Consider the following 27,208-nt stretch of genomic DNA (forward strand, 5'->3'; position numbering starts at 1 on the left):
ATATCAGGGCGTGTATGAGTCAAGTAGATGAGACTACCCACAAGCTGACGATACAAAGTGGCATCAACTAGTGGAGAAGAACACTGAGCCTCAAGCTTGACTCCTGAAAGAAAGGGAGTCGGGGCAGGCTTGCAATCAGCCATATGAAAGCGTGCAAGTAGATCAAGAGCATACTTGGGCTGCGATAGAGTGATCCCGGAAGGTGACTGTGAAATCTCTATCCCGAGAAAGTAGTGCAAAAGACCCAAGTCAGTCATAGAAAATCTGTCATGCAAAGCAGATTTGACCCTGCTAATGATGGATGAAGTACTCCCTGTAATGATCAAGTCATCAACATAGAGCACAAGTATCAAGTGAGAGTCATCCTGTCGCAAAATGTAGACATTCGGATCAGAATGACACCTGGTGAAACCTGCAGAGAGAAGAAAGGAATCCATCTTGGCATACCAAGCCCTGGGGGCCTGCTTAAGGCCATAGATAGATTTCCTTAATCTGCAAACCAAGGAAGTATCCTGGATGAAACCCTGTGGCTGCTCCATATAAATCTCCTCATCAAGATCACCATGAAGAAAGGCACTCTTCACATCCATCTGATGTACAGCCCAACCATGAGCTGCAGCTATAGCAAGTGTCAAACGAATGGAGTTCATCTTAGCTACGGGTGCAAAGGTCTCAGTATAGTCAACACCTGCAACCTGCGAGAAACCTTTGGCAACAAGCCGAGCTTTATACTTATCCACACTACCATCCGCTGCAAACTTGGTCCGATAGATCCACTTACATCGAACCATCTTTCTCCCTTTAGGGAGATGGACTAGATCCCATGTGTTGTTCCTCATCAAGGAACTATACTCTTCCTCCATAGCTTGGTCCCACTCAGGAACCCCTGATGCTTCCCTGAATGTCTGTGGATCGGAAGCGGTAGCAATAAATGCATGTGGATGATCCTGATGTTGTGATCGAGTTCTCCGTGTATCCAAAGGATCCCCAACAAGAGAACCCGCGGACTCAAGTGTCTGTCGAGCCCAACGAGGTCTAGGTGGAGGTGGAGAATGAGGCACCTCAACTACAAATGGACCCTGCGGAGGTGTAACCCTGCGAGTCGGAGTTGAGGGAGTCTCATCATCTGAATCACTAACATCACTATCCACAATGGAGGAAGGTGGAGGAGGTAGAGAGGCTAAGCTAGGAGAGCTTTCCTCAAAGTGAACACTCCTCTCAATGAATACCTCATGTGTCTCTGGATCCATCAATCTGTATGCCTTAACACCCTCAGGATATCCAACAAATATGCAAGGCCGACTCTGTGGTTCCAATGCCTTGCGTTTCTGTGGAGGTATGCGAGCCCATGCTGGACACCCAAAGACTCTGAAATGTCTCACAATCGGTTTCCTACCAACCCAAGCTTCAAAAGGAGTAATACCTTGTAAAGCTTTGTGAGGAACCCGATTCTGGATGCGTGTGGCACAACTGATAGCCTCTGCCCAAAAGGCGGGATCAAGAGAACGTGCATGGATCATACAGCTAGCCATTTCTTTGAGAGTTCGATTCTTGCGTTCTGCAACCCCATTCTGCTGTGGAGTGTATGCAACAGAATGCTGAAGATCAATCCCCTCAAATGTACAAAAGGCCTCAAGTCTCTTGTTCACATATTCCCTGCCATTATCTGTACGAAGAATCTTGATCACTTTCCCTGATTGCTTTTCCACACGAGCCTTGAAGTCCTGAAATCTGTCAAATACTTCACTCTTATGAATGAGAAAGTAGACCCAAGTGAAGCGGGAGTAGTCATCAATGAAGGTAAGAACATAGCGGGCCTTACTAAATGAAGGTGCTGGAAATGGACCTGCTACATCACTGTGAACAAGTTGAAGAACTTCCAAAGCTCTCCAAGTTTTCTCTTTATCAAATTTCTCTTCGGGATGCTTGCCCATGGAACAACCTGAACATACACCCTCTGAAAAGCTGATTCGAGGAAGACCTGTGACCATGTCTTTAATGCTGAGCTGCTGAAGATAGCGGTAGTTGAGGTGACCAAACCGCTCATGCCATAGCTTACTTTCTGAATTTGAATGAGTAAGCAAGGCCCTAGAAGGTGAACGTGGCACAAAGTGGGAAAATGAATAAAGCCTTGAGTTGTCATTGACTTGTCCCACTGCTACCAAGGCATCATCATCAAGTTCCTTTACCACAACTGAATCTGGTGTAAACTCAACCTTTTTCCCATTCCCATAGTGAGTGATTTGGTAGATGGAGAGAAGATTGGTAGACAAGTTAGGAACATAGAGAACATTCTCAAATGTTCCATCATCCATGTCGACTGAACCTTTCCCTTCAACCTCTACTTGTGTATCATCACCTATGTAAATGTGAGGTACCTTAGATGGCTCTAATGTAGAAAACTGCTCCTTTGTAGAACCCATGTGATATGAGGCACCAGAGTCAAGTATCCATTGCTGTGAAGAACCTGTTTTAGCCACAAATGCTTGCCCTTTTCCTTTAGACTGTGAGGAAGAAGAAGAAGATGAATCCTTCTTTGTGTAGGCGGATGGCAAGTTGATGTTGTTTTTCTTGAGAAGATTGGTTAACTCATCAACTTGCTTTGCGTGGCATCGATGCTCATCATGACCATACTTTTTGCAATATGCACAAGTTGGTTTATCCTTCTTAGGTGGTGTCCCCTTCTTGGAAGAGGATTGTGGATTGCCTTGTGATGGAGAGGATGATTGTCCCTTTTCTTGTTGTGGTTGAGACTTAGATTGCTTCTTCTTCTTGTTGGAATTTTTGCCTTGACTTCCTTGATTTCCTTGATTTGCTACCAAAGCCTTGGACTTTGAAGACTTGAGAAACCCCATGTTCAACAACTTAGATTGTTCCAATATCAACATTTCTGTGAAAGCTTCAAAAGAGGGCATAACATAAGAACTCCCCACTGTCAAACAATGAGTTTGGAAGCTAGATACAAATGCTGCATACTCTGGTGCAAGCTTGTCCAACAAGTTGAATATCAACTGAGCATCCTTTTTGTCTATTCCACAATCCTTTAGCTTTGCTCTTAGCTCATTTGCTTTGGTTACATAATCTTGGATTGTATCAAAATTCTTGGGATCTAAGTTGGTGAGCTCATTATCAATCTGATAGCCTCTGATTTCATCAACTTGTCCATACAATTTCTGAAACATATCCCAAGCCTCTTTAATTGTTTTACACTTCTCAATGTGGAAAATGAGGTCATCTGATACATACTTGCGTAAGGTTCCAAGAGCCATGCAATTCTTAGTGAGCCATTCTAATTGAGCATTTGGATCAGCCTTAGGATCAGGTGGTGCTGTTATTGTTCCATCTATGTAGTGTGTGAGACCCTTTTCCATTAGTTTACTCCATACTTTAATTTTCCATGATGCATAATTATGTGGAGTTAATGGTGGAAACTTATTAGGACTCATTGTAACAAGAATGGAAAGAGCACAAAAGAGGCACAATCACACAAGACACCCCCCCAAATTCACTCAATCAAAGAACCCCCCCCCAATGTGATGATTTTGGCACTTTATAAGTAGTGCGTATACAATGGGCCACTTGCAAGAAATGGCAAAGTGGACTTCTGATTTACAATTTTACAACTGCCTCAAGAAGCCCAAAAGAGACTCAAACTGATAATGCAAGAGATCTAACTAAGATCCAAGCAATTTACAAGTACCTAATAGGTCAAATAAGACCAATATCTGAAAGTACAATTTTCACTCAAAATCTCTGAAATCTGATCATAGATTCTGAAAGTAGACGAAAAAATAAGCACTTTCAAAAAAAATGGCACCTGAAAAGGAGGTCGTATGAGCTCAAACGAGGCCTTTGAAGTTGCAGAATTGAGGATTGGACAGGTACAGCTGAGAGAATCCGAAAATTCCGAAAAACCTGTGCATCAAAATCAGAAAATAACCACACCACTGCGAAGATCACGAAATTTTAGCCCATTTCAAAAAAAATTGCACCAAAAAAGGAGCAAAAATGAGCAAGATATGGCCTTCCAAAGTTGGATTGCAAAACTGAAAAGCCCAATGGAGAGGGGTTTAAAAATTTTCAAAAAATGCTGATGTGGCGCTGACGTCAGCAAAACACTGTGTTAAATTTGACGGCCGTATGACCGTCATGAAAACTTCGCCTCTCTGCTGACTGGATGTCCGTACTGTACGGACAGATTATGTGGCCTGATGACTGTACAATCCGTACTGTTGACGTGGCACCGTACGGAATGGTCGCGTGTCGAGGTACGGATGCCTGCGTGTCCGGGTGACGTGGCAGACGCGTGGCGGACGAGCTGGCTCTGCACGGTCACCTGTTCCAGGCCACGTGGCTGTCTCTGGTTGGCTGGGCCTGCCGGAGAGGTCTTTGCCGGAGATCTGAGACCGGCGGCCGCGCTGTTGCCGGAGGAAGCGGAGGTGACGCGGTGGTGCCCGTGGACGAGGCGCCGGAGTCCGGGGAGGAGGCGGAGCTGGGTGCCGCTCGGGTGGTGGCGGACGGGGGAGCCGCCGGGGTAGCACTGTCGAAGCGGGGGTTGCAGGGTGCGGACGCGGCGCGGATCTGTGCTGCACGGGAGGCGCAGCCGGGAGAGACGCTGGCGGAGTGGACGAGGGGCCGAAGTCCGGACAGCATCAACGCGCAGACAGGTACGGTCGGCGCGTGGGACCAGGTACGTTGTCTGCAAGGAACCTGCAACCTACAGGTCACGCGGTGGTACGGGGGTCTGCGGACCCCCAAACAACTATATTTTTTTTTTATTTCTTTTTCGAATTTTTTTTTTGATCTTTTCAATTTTTCAATTTTTTTAATTTTTTTTTGATTTTTCAAAAAACAATTTTCTGAAAAAATGAAATTTTTTTTTTTTTTTGAAAAATATATATAAAATTCGAAAATCCGTACAATATAGCAAAATTGGGGAAAAAATTTTTCCTCACCAAAATAGGTCGACTTTATAGTCAAAATTTATGGAAATGGCCTCCCGGATTCAACGGTGACGTCCAAATCGCTGTAAGATGCCTCCAAAAAATGAAGATCCCCAAATCCGAAAATAGAAGCCTTCCACGATGTCTCCAAAAACTGATCAACGAAGCCCCAATGGCTCTGATACCATGTTGGATTTTGCCAAGATCAAGGGCACAATGAAAAGCATAAAAGAGACAATAGAATGACAAGAACAAACTGTATTCTCATCAATATAAAAATGATCAACTGGATTAACCAATACAAGGAATAGAGGCCTGCTTATATAGGCAAGGCCATATGGATGTATGAGCACACAAATATGACAAGTGGCTCAATGAGAAACAAGGGTAGGTAGGAAATAGGTGTGGGTAGGTAGGAGAAATAATATAATATTCCACATGAGGTGGATCACCCACCGAAGGTGGAATTATCACTCCACAATAAGTGGATATGATAGTGTAATAACAAGATCAACACCATAAGAGGTGGAATTTCTCCTACACACACTATCCCAATGAGGCACAAACACCCAAGTGTCTCATATCCAAACTACTATGAGATGCATTATCCTAAGTAAACTTAAGTAAGTGTAATAATATCCATGATGAATAATTATTTACACCAACACTTTTGTAGTTTTCTTTGATCTTTTGTTTTAATGAGGGATTGATGGATAATAGATCCGATCAGGCCTGCAATTTCTTTCTGTGGTTATAAAACAAGTCTGGCTGAGGCTCAGTAGACCTTTTTCATTCATCGTGTTATCAGAGCAGTAGTGAAAAGCTTTGATATGTTGGGGCTGTGTGTAGAATTATTTGCTAACAGATAATTGCCAGGAATGAATACAGAGCTGTGTGTAGAGCTATAGATCCCAGTAGCCCGTTTTCATTCATGGAGTTTTATTTGATCTTTTGTTTTAATGAGGGATTGTTGGAGAATAGATCAGGCCTGCAATTTCTTTCTGTGTTTATAAAACAAGTCTGGCTGACCTAGGGTCAGTAGACCTTTTTCATTCATGGTGTTATCAGAGCAGTAGCCCCCCCTTTTGCATGCTTCTGTCTGCAACATTTTGTTGCAATTAAAGTCACCCCCATTCTCCCATTGGCCCACAATGAGGTGTGTAACCTAGATTGTCTTCCCTTAATCCTCTAACCCAATTGCTCTCTTCCAGAGTAAGTACATGACATTCCAAAAACAAAGAGTCTTTCTTGTATATAACCATGGCCAACATCAATGACTACCCACAGGGGCTCTTGGCTGCCGTGGTGATCAAAGCATAAAAAACCGTCTCTTCAAAATCTAGCCTTTCTTTTGGTTTCTTAGGATCTAGAACAGAAATCCCATCAACTTTTGCTTCATATTACCTTACCAAACAGATTGAATAACTCGTTTTGCTATTCCATAATTTTATCAATCATCTAAGCCATACTGAAATGGTTGATGATATACTAAGTATTGCAAGCATTTTCTGTTGTCTGAAGTCATGCAGTGGAACAGCCAGCAAATTGCAGCTCACTTTGCAGGAAATTCTATAGACATCTTCTGTGTTCCAGACTATCCCAGGCCACCTATGCTCCATCATCTTCCTGGCCAGTAGCTGCTAGGGAAGGTTGGATTCAACAAGATTATGATACCATTATCCCTGTTGAACAACACGACAAGGGCTATCCACCTATACTTTTTCAGAATACTCAATCTCTTTATCTTTTCTCTTCTTTATACATAGTTATTCTCTCTTTTTTGTCAGACATATGTAAGTCTCCTTAATATCAAGGACAGCTCCTTTCTTGGTACTTTCATCTCCTTTGTAACTCTGAAGAGTTTTTGTAATAATCTTTTATTTCAATCTTTCATCCAAAATAGATGATATAGATATTGAATGTAGCAATGGGTGATATTTTCAGGATCTGTTTTGTATTTGTAATTCCTAACAATACAGTAATGTCCAAAATATTGTTGGTTACTTGAAACTTTTCAAATGTCCGTGGAGATGTATGACTGAGGAAGGGTTGGTTTCAGCTATAATAACAAATGGTACTCCTAGTTAGAGTCCTAGTTAGGATTTCTTGGGCTATCACTGTGCAACAAAATGTGATAACTTGAAAAATTGGTTAATCCTGGAACTCACATTCTTGTAAAATACAGTTGCCCACTCTCCTAAATTTGAGAGTAAACTTTGGGTAATGGGCATAAACTTTCTTTCAGAATTTCTAGTTTAAAGGGGAAATGAGAGTAAATGTCTTTCCTTGAATGAGATACACTTGACAGAAGAAGATGGAATTCTGTAGTTGGTAACAAGAGAAGATAAAACAATATAGAACATACCTCCGAGTATTACCTATGCAATTTAATAAACCTGGTTGGAATATGGTATTGGCACATATGTGGATTTGATCAAATCTAGAAGCAACATACAGACATTATCATGGATTGTGGAAATCTACTAGGCACATATGTCAATTTTAAAGTCCTGGGATCAAATCGAGAAGCAACATACAGACATTATCATGGATTGTGGAAATCTACTGGGTACATATGTCAATTTAATAATCCTGGGATAGTTTGGCTTTGCTAGGAACACTGCTTTAGTAGTTGCTATATGATATTGGCGTGCATATCAACTAAAAGATCTTGGGCTAGTTTTTTTTTGCTATAAATGTTGCTCTGAAGCACTAGTGCTGTATGTGTGGGAATGACGTATTAGTTTATTAAGAAGACTTCTTTAGTGCTATTTTCTCCAGTATTCTCAGTGCAGTTTTTCATAGGTTTTCTCACTTTACAACACAGAAGTGAGGGACAAATGCTGTAGGAAAATATAAGAAAAATAATTTTATAATCAAATGATTGAAAGATTCATTTTAATTGTGGGGGTATTATATGAAAAATGTGTAACCTGTTGAAGATGTTATGGAATGCTTAGAATTAAGATAGTCTAGTTGAAGTACTAATATATTTATGATTCTTTCGATGCCCTTTTGCATTTTGAATCAGATTATAATCTGAACTCTCTAAACCTAGCTACTGCCTCAAAGGATCGGACTCTACGACTCTGGCAGGTGTGCTTGTAAATTGTGCCTTTTTATTGTTACCTCTTGTAGCTTGTCTTCTTTTAAAGGCTGTGGCTTTGTTTTGACATATTGCTAAACATCATAACAGTTCATCCCCAACGAGCACACAACAGATGTGAAAATGGTCAGGCCTTGCAAATTGTTGAGAGGTCATACTAACTCTGTTCAGACTGTTTCAGCGAGCCCAAATGGGAATTTGGTAACTTTTTGTACACTTACCTTGACATAGATGCTTGAGCCTCCTTCAATGTTGTGCATAAATAATTTTGTGGTTCATTAAGAACCATGACATCCACAGATTCAGATGTTTGCTTGCTTTTATTACCTTAGATTTGCTCAGGTTCTTGGGACTGCTCAATCAAAATATGGCAAGTTTCTGGAGAGTTGGATATTGAAAGCAATGGCGGTTTGCTGAAGAAGAGAAAGTTGGAAGATGCAGCAATTCCAACAAAGCAGCTTGATTCTCAGGTTTAGTCTACTTGTGGAAATTATTTAGTTGTTCATCTTTTGGGCAATGTAAAATGTTCTTATGCTATTTGTAATTTTCATTGTTCCTCTTATTTCTTTATAGAAATCTTATCTTTACATACGTATATTGATGAATACACATTTGTAATTGTTTTTAGTTTTCAAGCTTTCCCTATACAAAATTGATTTCTTTTGTTGCGTTTGGAGGGGAGGGTGAATGTAATTGGCTGAAATTCAAACTATATACAAAATTGCATATATCTGGACTAAGCTGGAATTTATATTTTTCTGAGTAATAAAAAAATCTAATAAAATCTAGAGGAGTTAAAAAGTGAATTGTGTCATTGTAGGACCTATTTTACTTCCAAAAATTGAATGGTCCTACAATCTTTATGATCAGTGAGTCCAAAACATGTCTTTGCTTTGGTATATGTCATATTATTTCTATTGTGTATGTGAAATATGTTGTTTGTTGTTATTTGCATAGATTCAAATGATGGAGAAACTCCTTCCTTGGCTATCTAGGTCATGAAGGAGTTCCTCTGAGTGAATTTTCTCGATCATTCAAGTGAATTATCTCACAAATGAGCTGACATCATGAAAGTCCTTATTGTGATTGAAAATTATGGTTACTATTTTTGTTATGTGAATCTCTTTTACTAGTTGATCATTTTTCTTGAACACAATACTTTTTAATATGTATACATGTTTTCTCTTAGCTTCACTTATGGGAGAGAAATTGGTTGGGCTTTCTACAACATATACATATACATTCTTGGAAGTACAGTTTAGTAGTTTGGAATTTAATCAAAACACTTCTTGACACAACTATGTAAGGGTATGCTTGTTAACCAATACTTGAGTGCCATTGTTTTCAGCTCCATTTCTAGGTTATTCCATACATTTTGCACCTCTTTGATATGACTATTGTTAGTATTGTACTAGATGGATCTGAGATCTGGTCACATAGTGATGGGTAGTCTATTTGAGATGTATTGACAGGATACAAAATGTGAAAAATTAATTGCTCAATTAATCAAAGTTATTTATTCATGAATATACAATGTATATATAGAGGTTTACATGACGGTGTTCTAAAAAGAACAAACTGTTTAACAGAAGCTTCAAACTGAAGCTAAAAAGCTAAAAATGAAAAAGATAACTATACCTTCTAATAAAAGAAGCTGTAGTTACATTAAGATGACAACTAAGATGACCATTATAGAATAAATATAGTATTATTTTAATACCCTACCCAATGGTCATCGTACTCAATACTCTACAGAAGACATTGCAGGTCTTTTGATCACAAATGCAATGCAAAGAACACTCTGCTGCTACAAAGACCCTCCTAGAATCTGCAAAATGTTAATGGCCAAGAGTACCAGAAGCCATCCAAGCTGATGTAATCCTTAGAAGCCTAAAACCATAATTTTGAGGAAAAATCAGCAAACCCTCTAATGAGCAATAGACACGATTTTGACAAAAACAGCAAAAACTTTTGCAGAAGAGCACTGAGCACTGTTTGCTCCAGCAACTCCAAAATAGACTACAAGATACTATGGTTGTAGATGTTCGCTTCAGCAATGCCAGGTACGACCCAAAACAAATTGCAACAAAGCACAATTTTTGTGGAAAAAATCGTCAAACCTTGAAAACTAGATTTACAAATTGTCATTTTTGTGGGAAAAATGATAAAACCCAGATAACCAAAATCCCACGCAAACTTTGCCAATTATAGATGATAATTTTTGAGGAAAAATTATAAACCCTACAAACAAATTTGAAGAAAAAATCGTGAAAACTCGCAAACAATTTTTGAGGAAAAAATCATGAAAACCCACAAACAATTTTTAAGGAAAAATTATTAAAACCTAGAAATAATTTTTTTAAAGACAATTATAAAAAATCAAAATACTATTTTTTTTGGAGAAAAATTTAAAAACAATCACTAACTTTTAGGCAAAAAATTAGAAAAAACCCGAAATAATCCTTTATTTTTTTGAATTTTTGTTTTGCAAAGAATCGTGAAATCCGTTTACCATTGTGGGTAAAAAAAAACGTCCACAAAAACAGTATAAAAAAATTGCGGCTGAAAACATGTAGATCGTGCCTAAAAAATCCAGTCGCGCCGCCAGAAAACATAATTTGCAGGTAATAAAATCTGTTGCAGAAGAAACTCGAACTGCAGAAACCCTCGCTAGTCGCGGGTTAAAAGAAAATTGTGTGGACAAAAATTGCGGAAACCAGGTTGTGAATCACTGCAACCAACGGTGCCCGATACACACAGATTAACGTGACTTGCAATTTTTTTTACTTCGAAAACTGCCATTGAACTCCCGTGTATTGTCACGATTTTTCACAAGGCTGAAAAATGCCCATGAAAAATTCTGAAAAATAACTTTCACGAACCACAAAACCTTGAACAAAAAAGCACTAATGACTTTTATTTTCATAAAAAAATCACTCAAAAATTTTTTTGGAAATAAATTCCAAGTAGCACCTCCACGAATTTTTATTAAAAAATTTGCCAAATCCTAAAAAAGCCCATCAACCCATTCATGAATATACAACGTATATATAGAGGTTTACATGACGGTGTTCTAAAAAGAACAAACTGTTTAACAAAAGCTTTGAAGTAAAGCTAAAAAGCTAAAAACGAAAAAGCTAACTATGCCTTCTAATAAAAGAAGCAGTAGTTACACTAAGATGACAACTAAGATGACCATTATAGAATAAATACTAAGTTATTGATTCAGGGACGGATACAGATACGAAATCGGGTATAGAATCGCGGATTCGGCAAAATTTTTTTTTGTTGGGTATGGTGTCACATCCCTACTGTCGAGACCAACAGTAGACTAAAGAAATAAATAAAGCAATTTGAAAGGGCTTTTGGATTAGGAAAAGAGACGAAGGGAGGTAGCCAAACAAGAATTAATAGAGGTAATTTCCTCCATTCCACGATAAGGGACAATGTGCATTTAATAAGAATGGACCAGTTATGGTGGGGATGGTCGTAAGGCATGGCATCCCTATCCATAGAAAGAAGAATTCTGCAAGTCACGTGGATAATAAAATAAAATAAAATAAAAATTGGTGCCTGTGTTGTCTTGAAAAGAAAACCTCACGACCCCTCCATTAGAAATACATACTCTACTCTTGAGGAAAAATGGAGAATGGGGAGAGAGGAATGAAAAGGGGAATGATGGAGAGAATAGACTGCAGAAAAGGTGAGAAAATTTGTGAGAGATGATAGAAGAAACCGCGAGGTTGATAATAGAGAGGAAATGCAGCTGCTCTAGTAGACTTGAGTAGACCTGCATGTAGAACACAGGAGCATCAATATAGCACATGAATATGTCAAAAAGTAATGTGGTCTCCTGAAATGCAATAATCGCAGAATATGCACAGAATTATATTTGTTGAAAATGCCTTATTTACTTTCAGGGAATGCATTGGAGAAGAAAATTAGGTGAAAAGGGAAGGAGGCATAGGAGACGGGAAGGAAGTAAACAATAGAGGAAGATAGTGGAGATGAAGGGCATGGGAGGAGGCTTCTTGCCTGGGAAAAACATTTGTCACGAAAAGCAAAAGGGTGGGAGTGAATATAGGAGGAGGTGAGACAATTGGAAGGGAGGAATCGATTGAGGAATCAGTCTGTTGCAGATCCACTTGAATTTACCACGCCTGCAAGGGAGACATTTGACCCAAAACAAGATAAGTAACGCACATTCATGAGATCTACAATATTAACATTGTGATAGTTTATTATTATCGCAGCTTATATTTGATTGGTAATGTTCTATGAATGATTAAGGGTTCCAATGGTTTATGGTATTTTCTTGTTAATTGATACAAAATTATTATGGATAAATATATCTCCTTTCCCTAGTTCAAAGGATCTTATGCATTCATTTGTCAACCATTGGTTAAAAAGAAATATCTGTTTACTAGGCACACATAACTAGCTGTTTTGAATTCCTAATAGATATGTCACTTTGTGGTGGAGATGCTTATTATATAGATTTGTCATTTCTATCCTAGCTAATTGCAAGTTGCAAATAATAGGATGATGGAAAACTTAACCAGTAGAAGGCAAGTTGCCTTACAATCAAGGAAACTAAGAGTCTAAGGGTTTTCGTGTATCGCTTCCAAAATTGTTGACCTATTCCACTTTATGTGCTCATTACCCAACTTTCTAATGAACAATGTTCCAAGACATATTTTACTCTGAGTGATTGAAAAACCGATCTATTTTCTCATGAGTTAGCTCAACAAATCATGTACAAAGAGCTTCCTTCTAGGTGAAAACGGGTAAATAAACTTTGCGTAATAGAGTATGAAGGAATGAGTATAATTTTGTTCAAACCAATGGAGTTTAAACGACTAGTCAAGAATAATGAGATGTTAATTACTCTCACCTTAGTTGTAGTTGTACTATCCCTCGTAATAACATCTAACTCTCATACATTGCCAACGTTCGTGTAATGGTATATGAATGTAATGTCCCCATTTTTCTAGTGAACACTCAAGGTTCATAGATTCATCTGTTAGCCATCTCCGCAGGTGAATTTAGTGGATAGGGGATGATTTTGGGTGCAAAAGGTTTATACTTAGCCAAAATTGGGCTTGAGTGGATTTATATCAAATAAACTTTATAATATCATGTTATAAAGTTACGTTTTCTAAAAATAGAAAAAAGTTTATTTAAATGGTGTTTTAAAAGTAACTTTATATTATAATAAAGTGGCCCCTTGGCTCATTTCCCTAGAAGTTATAACTTAAATATATGGCCACTTTTAATGAGGAATTAGACCCTCAATGGGTCAAACCACCTAGGGGAAGTATTTTTTTTAATAAAAATAAACATTTTAACATGTTTTATGATGCCAAATGTCCAACCCTAATCCCAAATTCGAATTAGGGTTTGAGGAATGTTAAAAGAGTATTTGGGAGTTCATTTGTGCATTATGTTTGATAAATTTTGGAGAATCCTTTACTTTCAGCAAGTCTACAGCAATTTGGCAGAATTTTGGAGCTGATTTGAAGACGAAAACCTTCAAATTGCAGGTGTAGGACGAAAACCCTTCCACCTATCAGCGTATTGATCTTCATTGGAGGCTCTTTTCAGGTCTTTGGGGCCAAATTTCAGAGCAAATCAAAGAAATTCAGCTTAACAAGGGAATAAATTTCAGATCTGAGCAGAGAGGTCACAACTTCCAGCAAGTTTGTAACCCCAATCAGCAGATTGTACCTTCCCCAGGCTAGCCGTACCACCAAATCTTGCCTGGAGTTTTCAATAAAATAAATACAAGGGTTTTAACTAGGTTCTTTGGTACAAAAATTATTGTTAGCAGCTAATAAGAAGAATTCCAATACTTATTTGGTGAAATTGGTTCATACTGGAGCTACAGGAGCAAATTAGTGGGTAGAAAGCACACCAAATTGGAGTCTCTCTTGGGGAAAGTTCAGGAATTGCATTGAAATTAGGATTTCTTCACAAATTCGTTTTAGATAATTATTCAGTAGGTGAATAAAACTCATTGGAGCCATTAGTTGCAGCTGGAGGTGCTTCGTTCAATCTTTCCACCTATGCAAACCAATAAATCACCTTCAATTCCCAACACTAGATTGTTGGTAGGCCATTATTGGCTTGCGATGTTAAAAAAAATCATTTATTTCCATTTGTTCTTTGCTGATAAATAAAATCAGAAGTCCGAAATTCATTTGCAGTCAATTATTTATGTATTGCATTTGTTATTCATTTTGCATTGTCAAATTTCAAAAGTCGATAACACGCAAGTTATCTTATAAACCTCAATGCATAAAAAAACCAAAATTCCAACCGTCGGTCAAAGAAATCAAACTCAAAAAAACATATCAGATTGTTCCAATCAGCATTCGACATCTTTCAATGAAACGAAGTCACTCTCTGATAATAATTAAGGCCATAATTAACATATAAATGAAAAGTACAAACAATATCTAGAGCATATCTAGACTAGTGTCAGAATATGCAAACAAAACATACAGTAAATAACATTTCCAAGTGTATGGAGTGTATATCTTCCTTTGTTCACCTAATGAATGCAATGTTTTATCTAGAGTATGATTTCAGTATTATCTATACTTAAAGCAAGTTTATAATTATCATTATATTTTCTTTGAAGATTAGATGATTGATATGTAATCCTGATGACATAGTGACCCATCAATAGTGATACAACAATTTAATATGATTGTGATTATAATGCTTAATATCCTTCAATCCTATTATAGCCTTTCATACCTACTTGAAGGATGTAAAGGTGCAATAAGCAATTAGCTTGACTTCGTATATATCTTATCACGTGTATTTATATCTTATGAGGTGGTAACGAGGTAACTATTTTAGTAAGTAGAGAATCCTTGCATTAATCTTATGAAGCTTATTACCCTATGTAGTGTCATAAAATTGGGACCCTAGCAATTTTCGACTGCATTAGGGTCCTCGCGCACGTGAGTTCGAATCCTCTAGCCTGATCGGAGACCGGAGATTGCTCAGCTTGCAGAAACAACTTCTTCCTTGACCTCTGCATCATCTCGTCCGCACTTTGCCCTGGAGAAAGGGGTAGGACACCACGCACCTGTTCCTGTCCTATTTTGGGGCAGGACCCTTCCTATGGTTGCATTGTTGGTTGTGCCTCGGGCGGGAAACTCCCCCGATGTCGGCCCGTGACGAAATTCAAATCCACTAACATGTATTTAAGGGGGCATTCGTCCTCTCATTTGCATAAGTGGGATGAGTGGGAAATTCACAAGCGATCTAGCATTCAAGAGCATTCAAACATTCTTTTCCAGCATTGAGCATTCTCAAGTCTCCCTTCAAGGCTAGGTGTTGCATTCAAGTCAAGGATTCAACCATTGAAGAGGAGATTGATTTCAACATTCAATTCCACACAAGCATTTCTATCAACATTGCTACTACAACCTCCCTTGAGGTGATTTACAATTCAGTCTTTCATTTACAACTACCTGCAAGTACTTTATTTCATTACTTGGTTAATTCCAAAACCAGGGTTTGATCTAAAGGCAAACCCCCAATCCCAACTCATTTTTCTCTCTTTTCTGTGTGTAGGTTGTAGGTGCGCAACTGTACTTTTGGATTCGGGCTTCATTTGCAGAGGCAGAAAAACCCTTTTCGTTTCGCGGATTTTTTGGAGGACTGTGTACGTTCCTGCCACGGTCCGGGCAACTGTTCCTCAAATTCGTAGGGCAACTTCGCCTCAACATTTTACTGCCAGATCCAGGTGCACAACTTCATCCCATATTCAGATCTCAAGTTATAATCAGTTCTTTGTCACTTTTGCACTATATAATTCAATCAATTCCTTTCCATTTCAAACAAGGAAGAGGGGATCAACTTAGCATTCCCAATTCATTCAGAATTCAATCTACCATCTTCATGTAGAGAGATTGAATCTAGTGAATTATCCTCTCCTCTTTCTAATGTAACATGGTGAAAAGTGTTTGAATGGTAATCGATAGCGAAGCTCTCATCTCTCTTTGAGGGAAAGGGTAGTTTCCTTCTTGATCTATCATTCACCATTTTTCCACCATTACATTTTGATGAACAACATTCAACATTGCATATTTTTCATTTTCAATTTCCCCCGGTTTTCCCAAAATTCAAATTTCAAAATTAAGTGGTTAGGTCATCAAACCCTAATTTTTAAAATTAATTGGATTTTGTGTGAATTTCAAATCAATTTCATTTACATTCAAATTTCTAAACATTTTCCAAGGTTTCCCTATCCATTAGGTTTGACCTTTGTCAAAATTGCAATTCAATTCCTCTTTTTCTTCAAAACCCTAATAGGGCCCTATTTTCACATTTGTGTCTTCATTTCGCCCATCTAGAGATCGTAAAATTCGCCAATATTTTGGGGTTAGCTTTAAAATCATCATAATATCCATCCCAGAAAATTTCGAAAAAAGTTGGTCGGACCATGTGCGTTCCCGCCACGGTCTTCGACTTTTTTCTCGAAATTTCGAGAGATTGTTATGATTGTATTTAATAGCTTAAATCCGGAAGATTGGCTGATTTTATCAATTTTTGATCCCTCTAGAATAGGAAATACCTCCAAAATTCAACATTTCAAATTTCAAGAAACTTTTTAAAATTAAGAGGTTAATTATAGTCTGCCCTGATTTTAAAATTAAGTGGTATTCCTTTGGCCCTAATTTGAAAATTCCAATTGCCTTTCATTTTTGGAAATTGTGTCATCCTCTTCTCCCAACAAAGTTCAAATTGTGTAATCATTATTTTCTTACATTTTGCATTACTCAATTTTGTGAGCTTTGTTCCACAATTCAAAATTCAAATTTCCCCTCTAGTGCATGAGTTTCACCACTATTAGTCCTACCTATCCTATCCCCGTTAGACTAAGCATTAGAATTAAGGCTTCCCAAGGTTTAATTACTGAGGAGATGGAGCCTAATTTGGGTGACTTCTTTAATGAGGATCATGCTAATTCTTCCCATCCTAATCATGTGCCTATTCACCCCATTGATGGATCCCATGATGAAGAAGAAGTTTTAACTAGGGTTTCTTTAGACAACTTTCCACATTGGACAATCAATTTGATAACTTTCAACAATGGATGTCCCAAGAATACCCTAATAGTGAAGCTCTTTTATTAATTGAAGGTCTTAAGCGTATGATTCAAAGTGATAAGAATCAAATTGATATATTGCGTGACATTGCACATATTGTTGATTCTAATGTCATGCCTATGAAGAGTTGTGCCAAAACCCTAGGTTACTCACAACCTGCAACACAAGTCAATTCTTCTATTCCTTTGACTACTCCTATGACTAGTATTCCTACTTTCACATCTAATATCATGGCTACTTCAACTCAAAATGTCATTCCTACAACCATAGGTCATGGGGGCAGTCCCTCTTCTTCATTTAATCCTCCATCGTTACCTATGACTTCCATGAGTATTTCAATCAGTGTGACAAAAGGGGGCAATTCCTTCAACAACTTTATTCCTCCTTTAAGTGTCCCTTTTCCTACCCAATCATCACCAATGCCTACTTATCATACTGTCCCACCAACTTATTCTCAATCCATGCCTTCTTTCAATAACATCACATCTCCTTCTTAATCACCTATGTCTAACATCAATTCTTCTACCAAAATGACAATTGACAATCTTGCTCAAACCGTGTCTTCCTTACAACAACAAATTGCTTCCATGAGTCAATCCAAGTTTAGTGTGCCCACCTTTGATGTTGCGAGCCCACTTTCTCTTGATATTGTTAAAGCCGTGCCACATAAACATGTTGAGATCCCCCAATTGGAACTCTATAATGGAAAAGGTGATCCTCTTATGCATGTCAAAACATTTCAAACCTTGTGTACTGATTTTGCTTATGATCAAAGATTGCTTGCAAAACTGTTTACAAGAACACCAAGAGATAAGGCTTTACAATGGTATTGCTCTTTGCCTTCTTATTCCATCACTTATTTTCAACAACTAGCAAATGCTTTCATCCAACAATTTCAAAACAACATTGGTACTAAAATCACTTTGACTGATTTAATGCATTGTAAACAAGGTGTTAAAGAAAAAGTGACTGATTTCATTGGTAGATATAAACATTTGTGTGCTCAAATTTCTTTTCATGTGCCTGATAATGATATTTAAAGAATTTTCATTTCTAATTTACAAAAAGATATCAGGGAAAAGCTTCTTTTGTCTCAGTTTACTTCCTTTCCGCAGTTGTGCGCAACACTCCACAATTATCAACTCGCTGTGAGTCAAATGGAGCAATCTACTCTTATGGCTTCGAGTGATAAGGGGGAGAGTGTTGAACAACCGTTTGCGAAGTTCAAACCAACAAAAAGCTTCATCAAGTTCAATGATCCAATCAACAACAACCATGTGAATGCTACAACAGGTTTGCCTTCTATTTCTAAATTTTTTCAAAGAGACAGACAACTTACTCCTTTGAATGAATCTTTACATAGTATTATGTCTCAGTTGTTGCACATAAATGTTATCAAACTTCCTCCTATAAAACAAATTGATCCTTCCAAACTTGCATCTCCTTATTTTGATAACAATTCCTTTTGCCAATTTCATCGTCAACTTGGTCATGATATTGAGAAATGTTTTGCATTGAAGAATAAGATTCAAGACTTGATTGATAATAATACTATATCTGTGGCAGGTGTGAATGGTAAAGGGAATAAATCAGTGGCTCCTAATTCTCTCTCTTCTGAAGAATTCACCTCTATGGCTCCAAACTTGGTTAATATGGTAGAAACACAAGATATGCCTAAGGATCCTTGTATTACATTTGACCCTAGTGAGACCATTAGAGCACTGATGGCCCTTTATACATAGTTGCAAAGGTTAAGGATATCCTTTGCCGTGGTGCCCTGATTGATCCCTCTTGCATGGTTAATGTCATAATTGAAGAGTGTCTTTTCACTTTACGATTGCATAAACCAATATATGATGCTTCTAATGTGGTTGTGAAGTTATTTGATGGCTTCTCTTGTCCTACCATTGGCTCTATCACTCTTCCTGTTGAAGTCCATACTAAATCCATGGATGTTGACTTTGTTATCATACCTTCTTCTTAGCAATTCCGTGTGAAGTTGGGCTATCCTTGGCTATCTTCCATGAAGGCTATTGCTTCTCCAATCCACAAGTGTTTGAAATTTCTTCACAATGGAGAAATCATAACCGTGAACCATAGCTTATTTTGTCTATCCGAAAGAAGCCTTGGTGTTCCTATTGATCTCTTTTGGCCTAAACAATTCCAATCTCTTCCATCAAGGAGCGATGCTCTTTTCCAATCTTATCAAAAATGCAAGAACGATATGATCTTATCCTTAAGTCAACCTAGATCCCCAACACTTGACATTCCTATTATTCTTCAAGATGAGGTTCTTCCCCTCACGGATAGAACTAATCTCCCTCCTAAGGAAGATTGTCCACCTACCCCTATGGATGTGACTTTACCTTCTCTTAAGGAGAACACCAATATTCTTCTTAAGGTTAGACCTATACCTCCTCCTCATGATGGACCTGGTCTCCTTCCTACACCTAATATTCCTCCTTTCTATGGCGCAGTTCCACCTCCTTCCTTCGAGAGAAGAGGCCTGCTTCTCCTATTCTTCAACCAAAAAGACCTCAACCTAAACCTCCAACTATCAAGGAGAGAAATATTCCTATTTGTTCAAGTGTTACTCCTCCTTCTTAGCCTTCCACTAAGACTCGACGAAATCGTTGTGCGAGAGAACGCCAACGAAGACGTCGTGTTCGAGCTCGTGAAACTATTCCTCAAAATACTCAATCACCTCGGACTCCAACAGTTGACATGATTCCCTTTTCTCCTAAGCCAGATGTTCAACCAACATCTCCAAATCATAAGTTGCATAAATCATGTGATGGTTTTACTCCTATTTGTGTTCTTGCTCCTCTTTCTCTAAACTTTGATGAAGAAATGGGTGAAAATGTTATTCATAAGGGCAATACAACTCCTAATGCTTTTGATAGTGAGTATGAGTATGTTGATGTGGACAAGCATTTATCGGATGAGTTTTCACAAACCCTAATCCTAGCTCCTCGAATCGAACAAAGTGACTTACAACATGAGCATAGTCCTTGTTTGGATCTTGTGATAGCTCCATCTCCTGTGCTCGATGTCGCTCCTCTGACATGTTTCTCGCCTTCCCGAAATAGTGATTAGCAAGATCGAGAGGCAGATGTCATGCTAGATTAGCAATATTAGCACTGTATATCCTCTCTCTCTCTCCTTTCTTGCTCTTTGTGACCATTCTTCTGTGTAGCCTTGTTCTTCTATTGTTCCCTTAATGTCTACCTGGGGACAATGCAAAGCATTGAGATCTTTTCCTGGTCTCTTTCATGTTGACTCAAAAGACATCCTCTCTTCCCTTTCTTCTAAGGTAGTGTCCTTCTTTGGGGAATGAAGATTATTATATGCACATACATACATGATATACATGAGTTATCATACAGCATAATGCATACTGACCTCAAGGAAAGCGACACTACCTCGTGTTTTGTGTTCATTATCCTTGGGTTTATTCCTCGATTGGGGGGCTAAATCCTTGCGATAACGTGCTCCCTATCTTCTTCTCTCTCTTGGGTGTATCCTACCTTAAAGCAATCGCTCCCGAAAAGGCGCGCGCGATCGCTTTAACGTGGGGGCATACACTCCGCTCATATTTTCCTTCTTGTGATACTTAGAATTACTTAGTGAACTTTGTTTTGCTTTGTAATCTTTTGTATCCTTGCTTTCATGACTCATAGTGAAGGGAACTTTGCTACTTGCAGTCATGGTTCTCCCCTTCTCGATCTTCCCTTTTACTTTGTCAATCGAAGTCGTAAGATCCTAAGTCCACTAGGGGCTTGGCGCATCTTGCCTCCTTGATGTGGTAAAAGTTTTTCAATCTTGTTTCCTTGTACTTTACCGACAATATTGGCATACGCTTATACTCCCCCTAAAGTGGGGGCTAAATGTAGTGTCATAAAATTGCGACCCTAGCAATTTTCGACTGCATTAGGGTCCTCACACACGCAAGTTCGAATCCTCTAGCTTGATCAGAGATCGGAGATCGGAGATTGCTCAGCTTGTAGAAACAACTGCTTCCTTGGCATCTGCATCACCTTGTCTGCACTCTGCCTTGGAGAAAGGGATAGGACAGGGGCGTGGCACCACTGTGCCCCCTTGGACAGGGGAGTGGTACCCCTGTCCCTACCCTATTTTGAGGTAGGACCCTTCCTAGAGTTGCATTGTTGGTTGTGCCTCGGGCGGGAAACTCCCACGATGTCGGCCCGTGGCGAAATTCAAATCCACTAACATGTATTTAAGGGGGCATTCGTCCTCTCATTTGCATAAGTGGGATGAGTGGGAAATTCACAAGCGATCAAGCATTCAAGAGCATTCAAGCATTCTTTTCCAGCATTGAGCATTCTCAAGTCTCCCTTCAAGGCTAGGTGTTGCATTCAAGTCATGTATTCAACCATTGAAGAGGAGATTGATTTCAACATTCAATTCCACACAAGCATTTCTATCAACATTGCTACTACAACCTCCCTTGAGGTGATTTACAATTCAGTCTTTCATTTACAGCTACTTGCAAGTACTTTCTTTCATTACTTGGTTAATTCCAAATCTGGGGTTTGACCTAAAGGCAAACGCCCAATCCCAACCCATTTTCCTCTCTTTTTTGTGTGTAGGTTGTAGGTGCGCAGTTGTACTTTCGGATTCGGGCTTCATTTGCAGAGGCGGAAAAATCCTTTTCGTTTCGCAAATTTTTCGGAGGACCGTGTACGTTCCTACCACGGTCCGGGCAACTTTTCCTCAAATTTGCAGGGCGACTTCGCCTTGACATTTTATTGACAGATCTAGGTGCACAACTTCATCCCATATTCTGATCTCAAGTTATAATCAGTTATTTGTCACTTTTGCACTACATAATTCAATCAATTCCTTTCCATTTCAAACAAGGAAGAGGGGATCGACTTAACATTCCCAATTCATTCAGAATTCAATCTACCATCTTTGTGTGGAGAAATTGAATCTAGTGAATTATCCTCTCCTCTTTCTAATGTAACATGGTGAAAAGTGCTTGAATGGTAATCGATAGCAAAGCTCTCATCTCTCTTTGAGGGAAAGGGTAGTTTCCTTCTTGATCTATCTTTCACCATTTTTCCACCATTACACCCTATGATATATGTTCAAGGTGCATACTACTGAGTTACTTTAAGTCTTTAAGTATATTGGAGTGAATTTTGTATTGGATCTTAAAGGTACAAGCTACACCCGATATCAAGGTATCCTCACATCTAAGGTTTACTATTTGGATACTATTATATATAAGACTTGTTGTCCTATATGAATATGAGAACATGCATGGCAATGGTAATTGGTAGAACATGCTTGCTTCTCCAAGGTTTGAGGAAAAAGTACCCCCTATGTAAGATTGACCTTTTTGGAGATTAACTTATGATATGGATATTTTAATGTGTAATATATTTCTTATAAGAATAATGACAATTTATCTTCCTTGCTTGATGCAATAATAAGACATGTTATGTTATTCTAGCATGAAATATGAATATATGACTACAAGATGTGGATTGACCCCTTGAGAATGAGTTGAGAGACAATCATTGGTAATCGAGTCATATGGAAATTCCAATGTTTTATTGTTGACAATTAAGATCACAATTAGTTGTAAATGGTGAGTGTGAACATTATATAGTCAGAGAACTAAAGCTAATAATTTGGTGACATTGGTGTCAAGAAACCCTTACAAACATTGATGGTCAAAAAGTTAAGTCAAAATTGCACAATAATGGTTGTTGACATTGTACAAATCTATATAAATAAAAGGTGCTAGTTAAGTTATGCCAACCAATTAAATAAGGAAATGGGCTTTTTGGCATCAAAGTAATTATGTGTTGAGTTATAAGCTTAAATTGCTATGTTGATAGGACAAACTTTAGGATGTTCAAGCTGAATAGGAATAATAATAAGGGGTGAAGTTGATTAGAGACTGCCATCCTTAAGGGATGTGCTATAGTATTGGTTACTAAATTGTGAGATAGTTATGGTTTCCTAATTACTGATAAGTGTTATGGATCTAGAGGAAACTTTTACTAAACCTCTAATAATGGGAAATTGTGTGTAGACTTTCTTTGAGAAGCCTTGTGAGGAGAACTACGTGTGACTTTGACATGTTTGGAAGCGGGAGCGTAGGTGGTCGTTGGGTGAAGGATGCCCCTGTGACTTCGAGTTCGTAGGGGTAGGGTCTGGGGGGGGAAGTAACTCCAAGGTTTAGAGTTGTTCCTAACTTGCCAACCTTTCTTCTTTAGTAGGCTTCAAATGAGGCCGAATAGGCATTAGAAGATTATGAAAGAGTTAAGAAAACATTATAGCTTGTATTTAATATATATCGTGTTTGAATGATTAGATGATAAGTGAAAGGGTAGACCACCTTATAGTTGATTTGTTTGTCTAGTGAGTAGAGGTTGTCCCGTGTTGGATCCAGGTGATCTCATGTAGTTGTATGATTTAATCTTTTAGACCTATAAGACTTTGTGTATACTCCTAGATCAATCAATTATGATCTATTTGTTCTGAATTAGGAACCTCTCTTCCAGTTACAATGCTAAGCTAATTACAGGTGTTGACTTTTACGACAATGGATGGAGGTAGGACCCTACGAGGGCATAGTTAGAGGATGGTATTCTTCTAGCACGTAGACTAGTCCACTCTATCTTAGGTGATCACTGAAGGATAAATCCTATGGTCCGCTTAAGATAAGCTTATCCGCTTGAGATTGACAGTAGTTAAGGAGCGTACTATGCTGATAGACTGTCAGCCGTACCACCTAGTTAGCAAATGGATGCCGCCAGTTGCATGAAGGCAAAGGATACCCGTGTTGACCTAGTGTTTTTGTACGGATTCCGCCAAGAGCATGTGGGCCTGATGGCCAATTGCATGCCGACAATGGATGTCCTTGTTGCCTAGCTGTCCGATGGACTGCCGATGGACTGGAGGGAAGATAATTTCTAATGAGGAATAGGTGGGTAATAATTGGACCAAACCTTGTGTAATCTGGGTATATTTTTATATGGAAGTGATATACTTGACTTGTTAGGATGAGTATAGACACCCGGTGTAGTATGGGATACATCTAACCTTGTTCCCACTTGCTCATTGGTGCAAAAGACTAGATAGAAGAATGTGACCCGCGGTGTAATGCGTAGTGCACCAACATTTCTTTTACCTGGGATGCACTATGGGCAAGTGGTAGCTAGTTATGGATATGTCAATTCCTCATTGTGAAAATGCTAATTGCTAGGTATGTGATGCCTACCAAAGCTAGCCACTTTTGTAGGAAATGTATATTGAAGCTAGTCCCTATGAATATGGGATGTAAGCTAAAGCTAGTCACTTTGAATATGTGACGTAAGCTAGAGCTATTCATCATGTGTGTGATGTGTTCGAGCTAGTCCCATGTGTTAATGGGAAATGTGCTCGAATTACTCTTAATGGAAAATAGAAGAATGTGCCCCACGGTGTAATGTGCAGTGCACCGACATTTCTTTTATCTGGGATGCACTATGGGCAAATGGTAGCTAGTTGTTATGGATATGTCAATTCCTCACTATGAAAATGCTAATTGCTAGGTATGTGATGCCTACCAAAGCTAGCCACTTTTGCAGGAAATGTATATTGAAGCTAGTCCCTATGAATATGGGATGTAAGCTAAAGCTAGTCACTTTGAATATGTGACGTAAGCTAGAGATATTCATCATGTGTGTGATGTGTACGAGCTAGTCCCATGTGTTAATGGGAAATGTGCTCAAATTACTCTTAATGGAAATGGAAACTTTTGGAAGGATTTGACCCCTGTGTGATTGTGTACGTTTTGGCTGATGGTTATCTTCTATTGAAATGAACCAAGTTAATTGATTGCGTGAAATTAATAATCAGGGTTAAGGAGAGATCAAGAATCTCATAAAGGAGAAGAGAAGGATCTCCCTCTAACCTTTGGATATGAACTACGAAGCCTATGACTTCCCTCAAGGGATTCATAGGTAGGGTCATTGGGAATGAGCCCTCGAGGCTTAAGTCTAGGTCTAATGGGGATCTTGACCTCAAGAGCTTACCACCTTTGATTGCAAACATATGTGGTGGCATAGAACAACCACCACCAAGGCAATTGAAGAAATTAAGAAGTTGATATTTCTAAGTTAGATCAAGAAGTTTGCTTAATTAAGTTGGTACTTGTGATTGTAAAAAAAAATTGTAGTGTCCAAGGGCTGGATATTACATACGGGTACGTCCGTACACACACACACATATATTTGTTCAAACATCAAAATTATAAAATATAATTATATAATTTATAAACTATCACTACCATTATTGATTATTACAATGAATCAATCCATACAAATATGAAATATAACATAAATGATAAATGATAAATCCATAATTGCCAATGCCAATAAATATTCATATATCGTAAATGTGACATGTTTTTGGGAACCCACGGGCCTTGGTTCACCCGGATCCGCCTAGGTTCCCCGTGGATTCCTCCTAGGTCCTTACCAGGTGGCTGGGAAGGACCCGGGAGGAACCCAAGCGGAATCAGGCTCGGACCAGGACCGGGCAAGAATCAGAACCCGGACCCAGACATTTTCGCAAAGAATTGGCATCTTTGGGAAGGACCTGGGAGGAACCCAAGTGGAATCAGGCTCGGACCAGGACCGGGCAAGAATCAGAACCCGGACCCAGACATTTTCGCAAAGAATTGGCATCTTAGAATAAATATAATATTATTTTAATAGAATGGTATGCTACAATGTATGATATCCTGTAAGCACAATTTAATGAAGTATCACACATGTAGAAGTTAATATACAACCACTCTGTCAAGAGAGTACTCTTGATTCATTGTGATTTGGTCTTCTGGTGATTCAAGTATTTGCTTCCAGAGAAATATCCTAATCCAACATTTCACTAACAATTAGGAGGTGATGCTGGTATAATGAAGCCTTACAACTTGTCAGCCTGTAAATCTCTCTGTTGATTAGTTCCACCACTGTTTTGGATAGGAAAAATATTAATCTATATTATAGTGCTCGATAAAGATTTACTTAATGCAGGAATCTCATTCCGCATCAGTCGATTCCTATATGCTCTTCTTGTTTGCTTCCCTCTCCTTTACCTTAACCTTTTGTAAGGGTGATAAAAAAAGGCCATAACCATTGAAGAGGATATTTCTAGACAGTGTATCAAGTCGAAATTCTTCTTGCAAGCCCTTCAGACCTGCACTTTTTTTGGGGGAATTACTGACAAATTTCTGGAGTATAGATACTGAAATTAAAAACAAGATTTAATTCTATACTATTGGAAAAATGGATCAATTCCTAGCAGGATTGCAAGATACTTCCCCTGCACTGCCCATATAGTGAGTTGGATACCAGATATTTCTGGATACAGTCCACTACTGTCTGGTGCCATATCCAGTTAAGATTTATGAATAAGCAATAAAAAATTACAGAGAAAATAAAATAGTGAAAATAAATTATATATACTGTCTGGTGCCATATCCAGTTGAGATTTATGAATAAGCAATAAAAAATTACAAATAAAATAAAATAGTGAAACTAGATTATTCATATATATATATATATCTTTAAATTATTAAATACATAAATATTATATAACAAAATAAGTATTATAAACTAAAAATATAAAAAGTAAAACCAAAGTATATATAACAATATGCAGTGCCATGTTCTATGCCTTCAGATGTACAGATAATGAATATAGGTGTACTTTTATGTTTTTTGTTTCCAGACGTATCTGTATTAGGGGGTCTTGGAAGTTTGCCATATCTGCAGTTGATACCATATCTTGTTCGTACTGTTTCTGTTCCCATGCAACTCTCATTCACAGAGATCAAACATTGATCATCTTATACCCATGGCAAATTATTCTTGCCTACAGAAATGAACATTGTATGCAAACAATGATCCTAAAAAATATACTTGCTCTTTTTTTGTTGAGCAGCCTCGGTTTGTATTAGAAGGGGGACAATCTGCATGAAGGTAAATATACACTTAGGGGTGGGCGAG

At 38.4% G+C, this 27,208-nt stretch overlaps 1 protein-coding gene across 1 annotated transcript in view; it reads left to right on the forward strand.

The window, feature by feature from the left end:
- Nucleotides 1-27,208, forward strand: part of LOC131055167 (ribosome biogenesis protein WDR12 homolog) — a 78,447-nt gene that overhangs the window by 47,363 nt on the left and 3,876 nt on the right. The window contains exons 6-8 of the mRNA XM_057989774.2: nucleotides 7,975-8,039; nucleotides 8,140-8,250; nucleotides 8,382-8,519. Of these exons, the coding sequence (XP_057845757.2) occupies nucleotides 7,975-8,039; nucleotides 8,140-8,250; nucleotides 8,382-8,519 (314 nt within the window). The remainder of the gene's footprint in view (nucleotides 1-7,974; nucleotides 8,040-8,139; nucleotides 8,251-8,381; nucleotides 8,520-27,208) is intronic.

This window comes from Cryptomeria japonica, chromosome 2 (genome assembly GCF_030272615.1).
Source record: "Cryptomeria japonica chromosome 2, Sugi_1.0, whole genome shotgun sequence".
NCBI classification, from domain to species: Eukaryota; Viridiplantae; Streptophyta; class Pinopsida; order Cupressales; family Cupressaceae; genus Cryptomeria; species Cryptomeria japonica.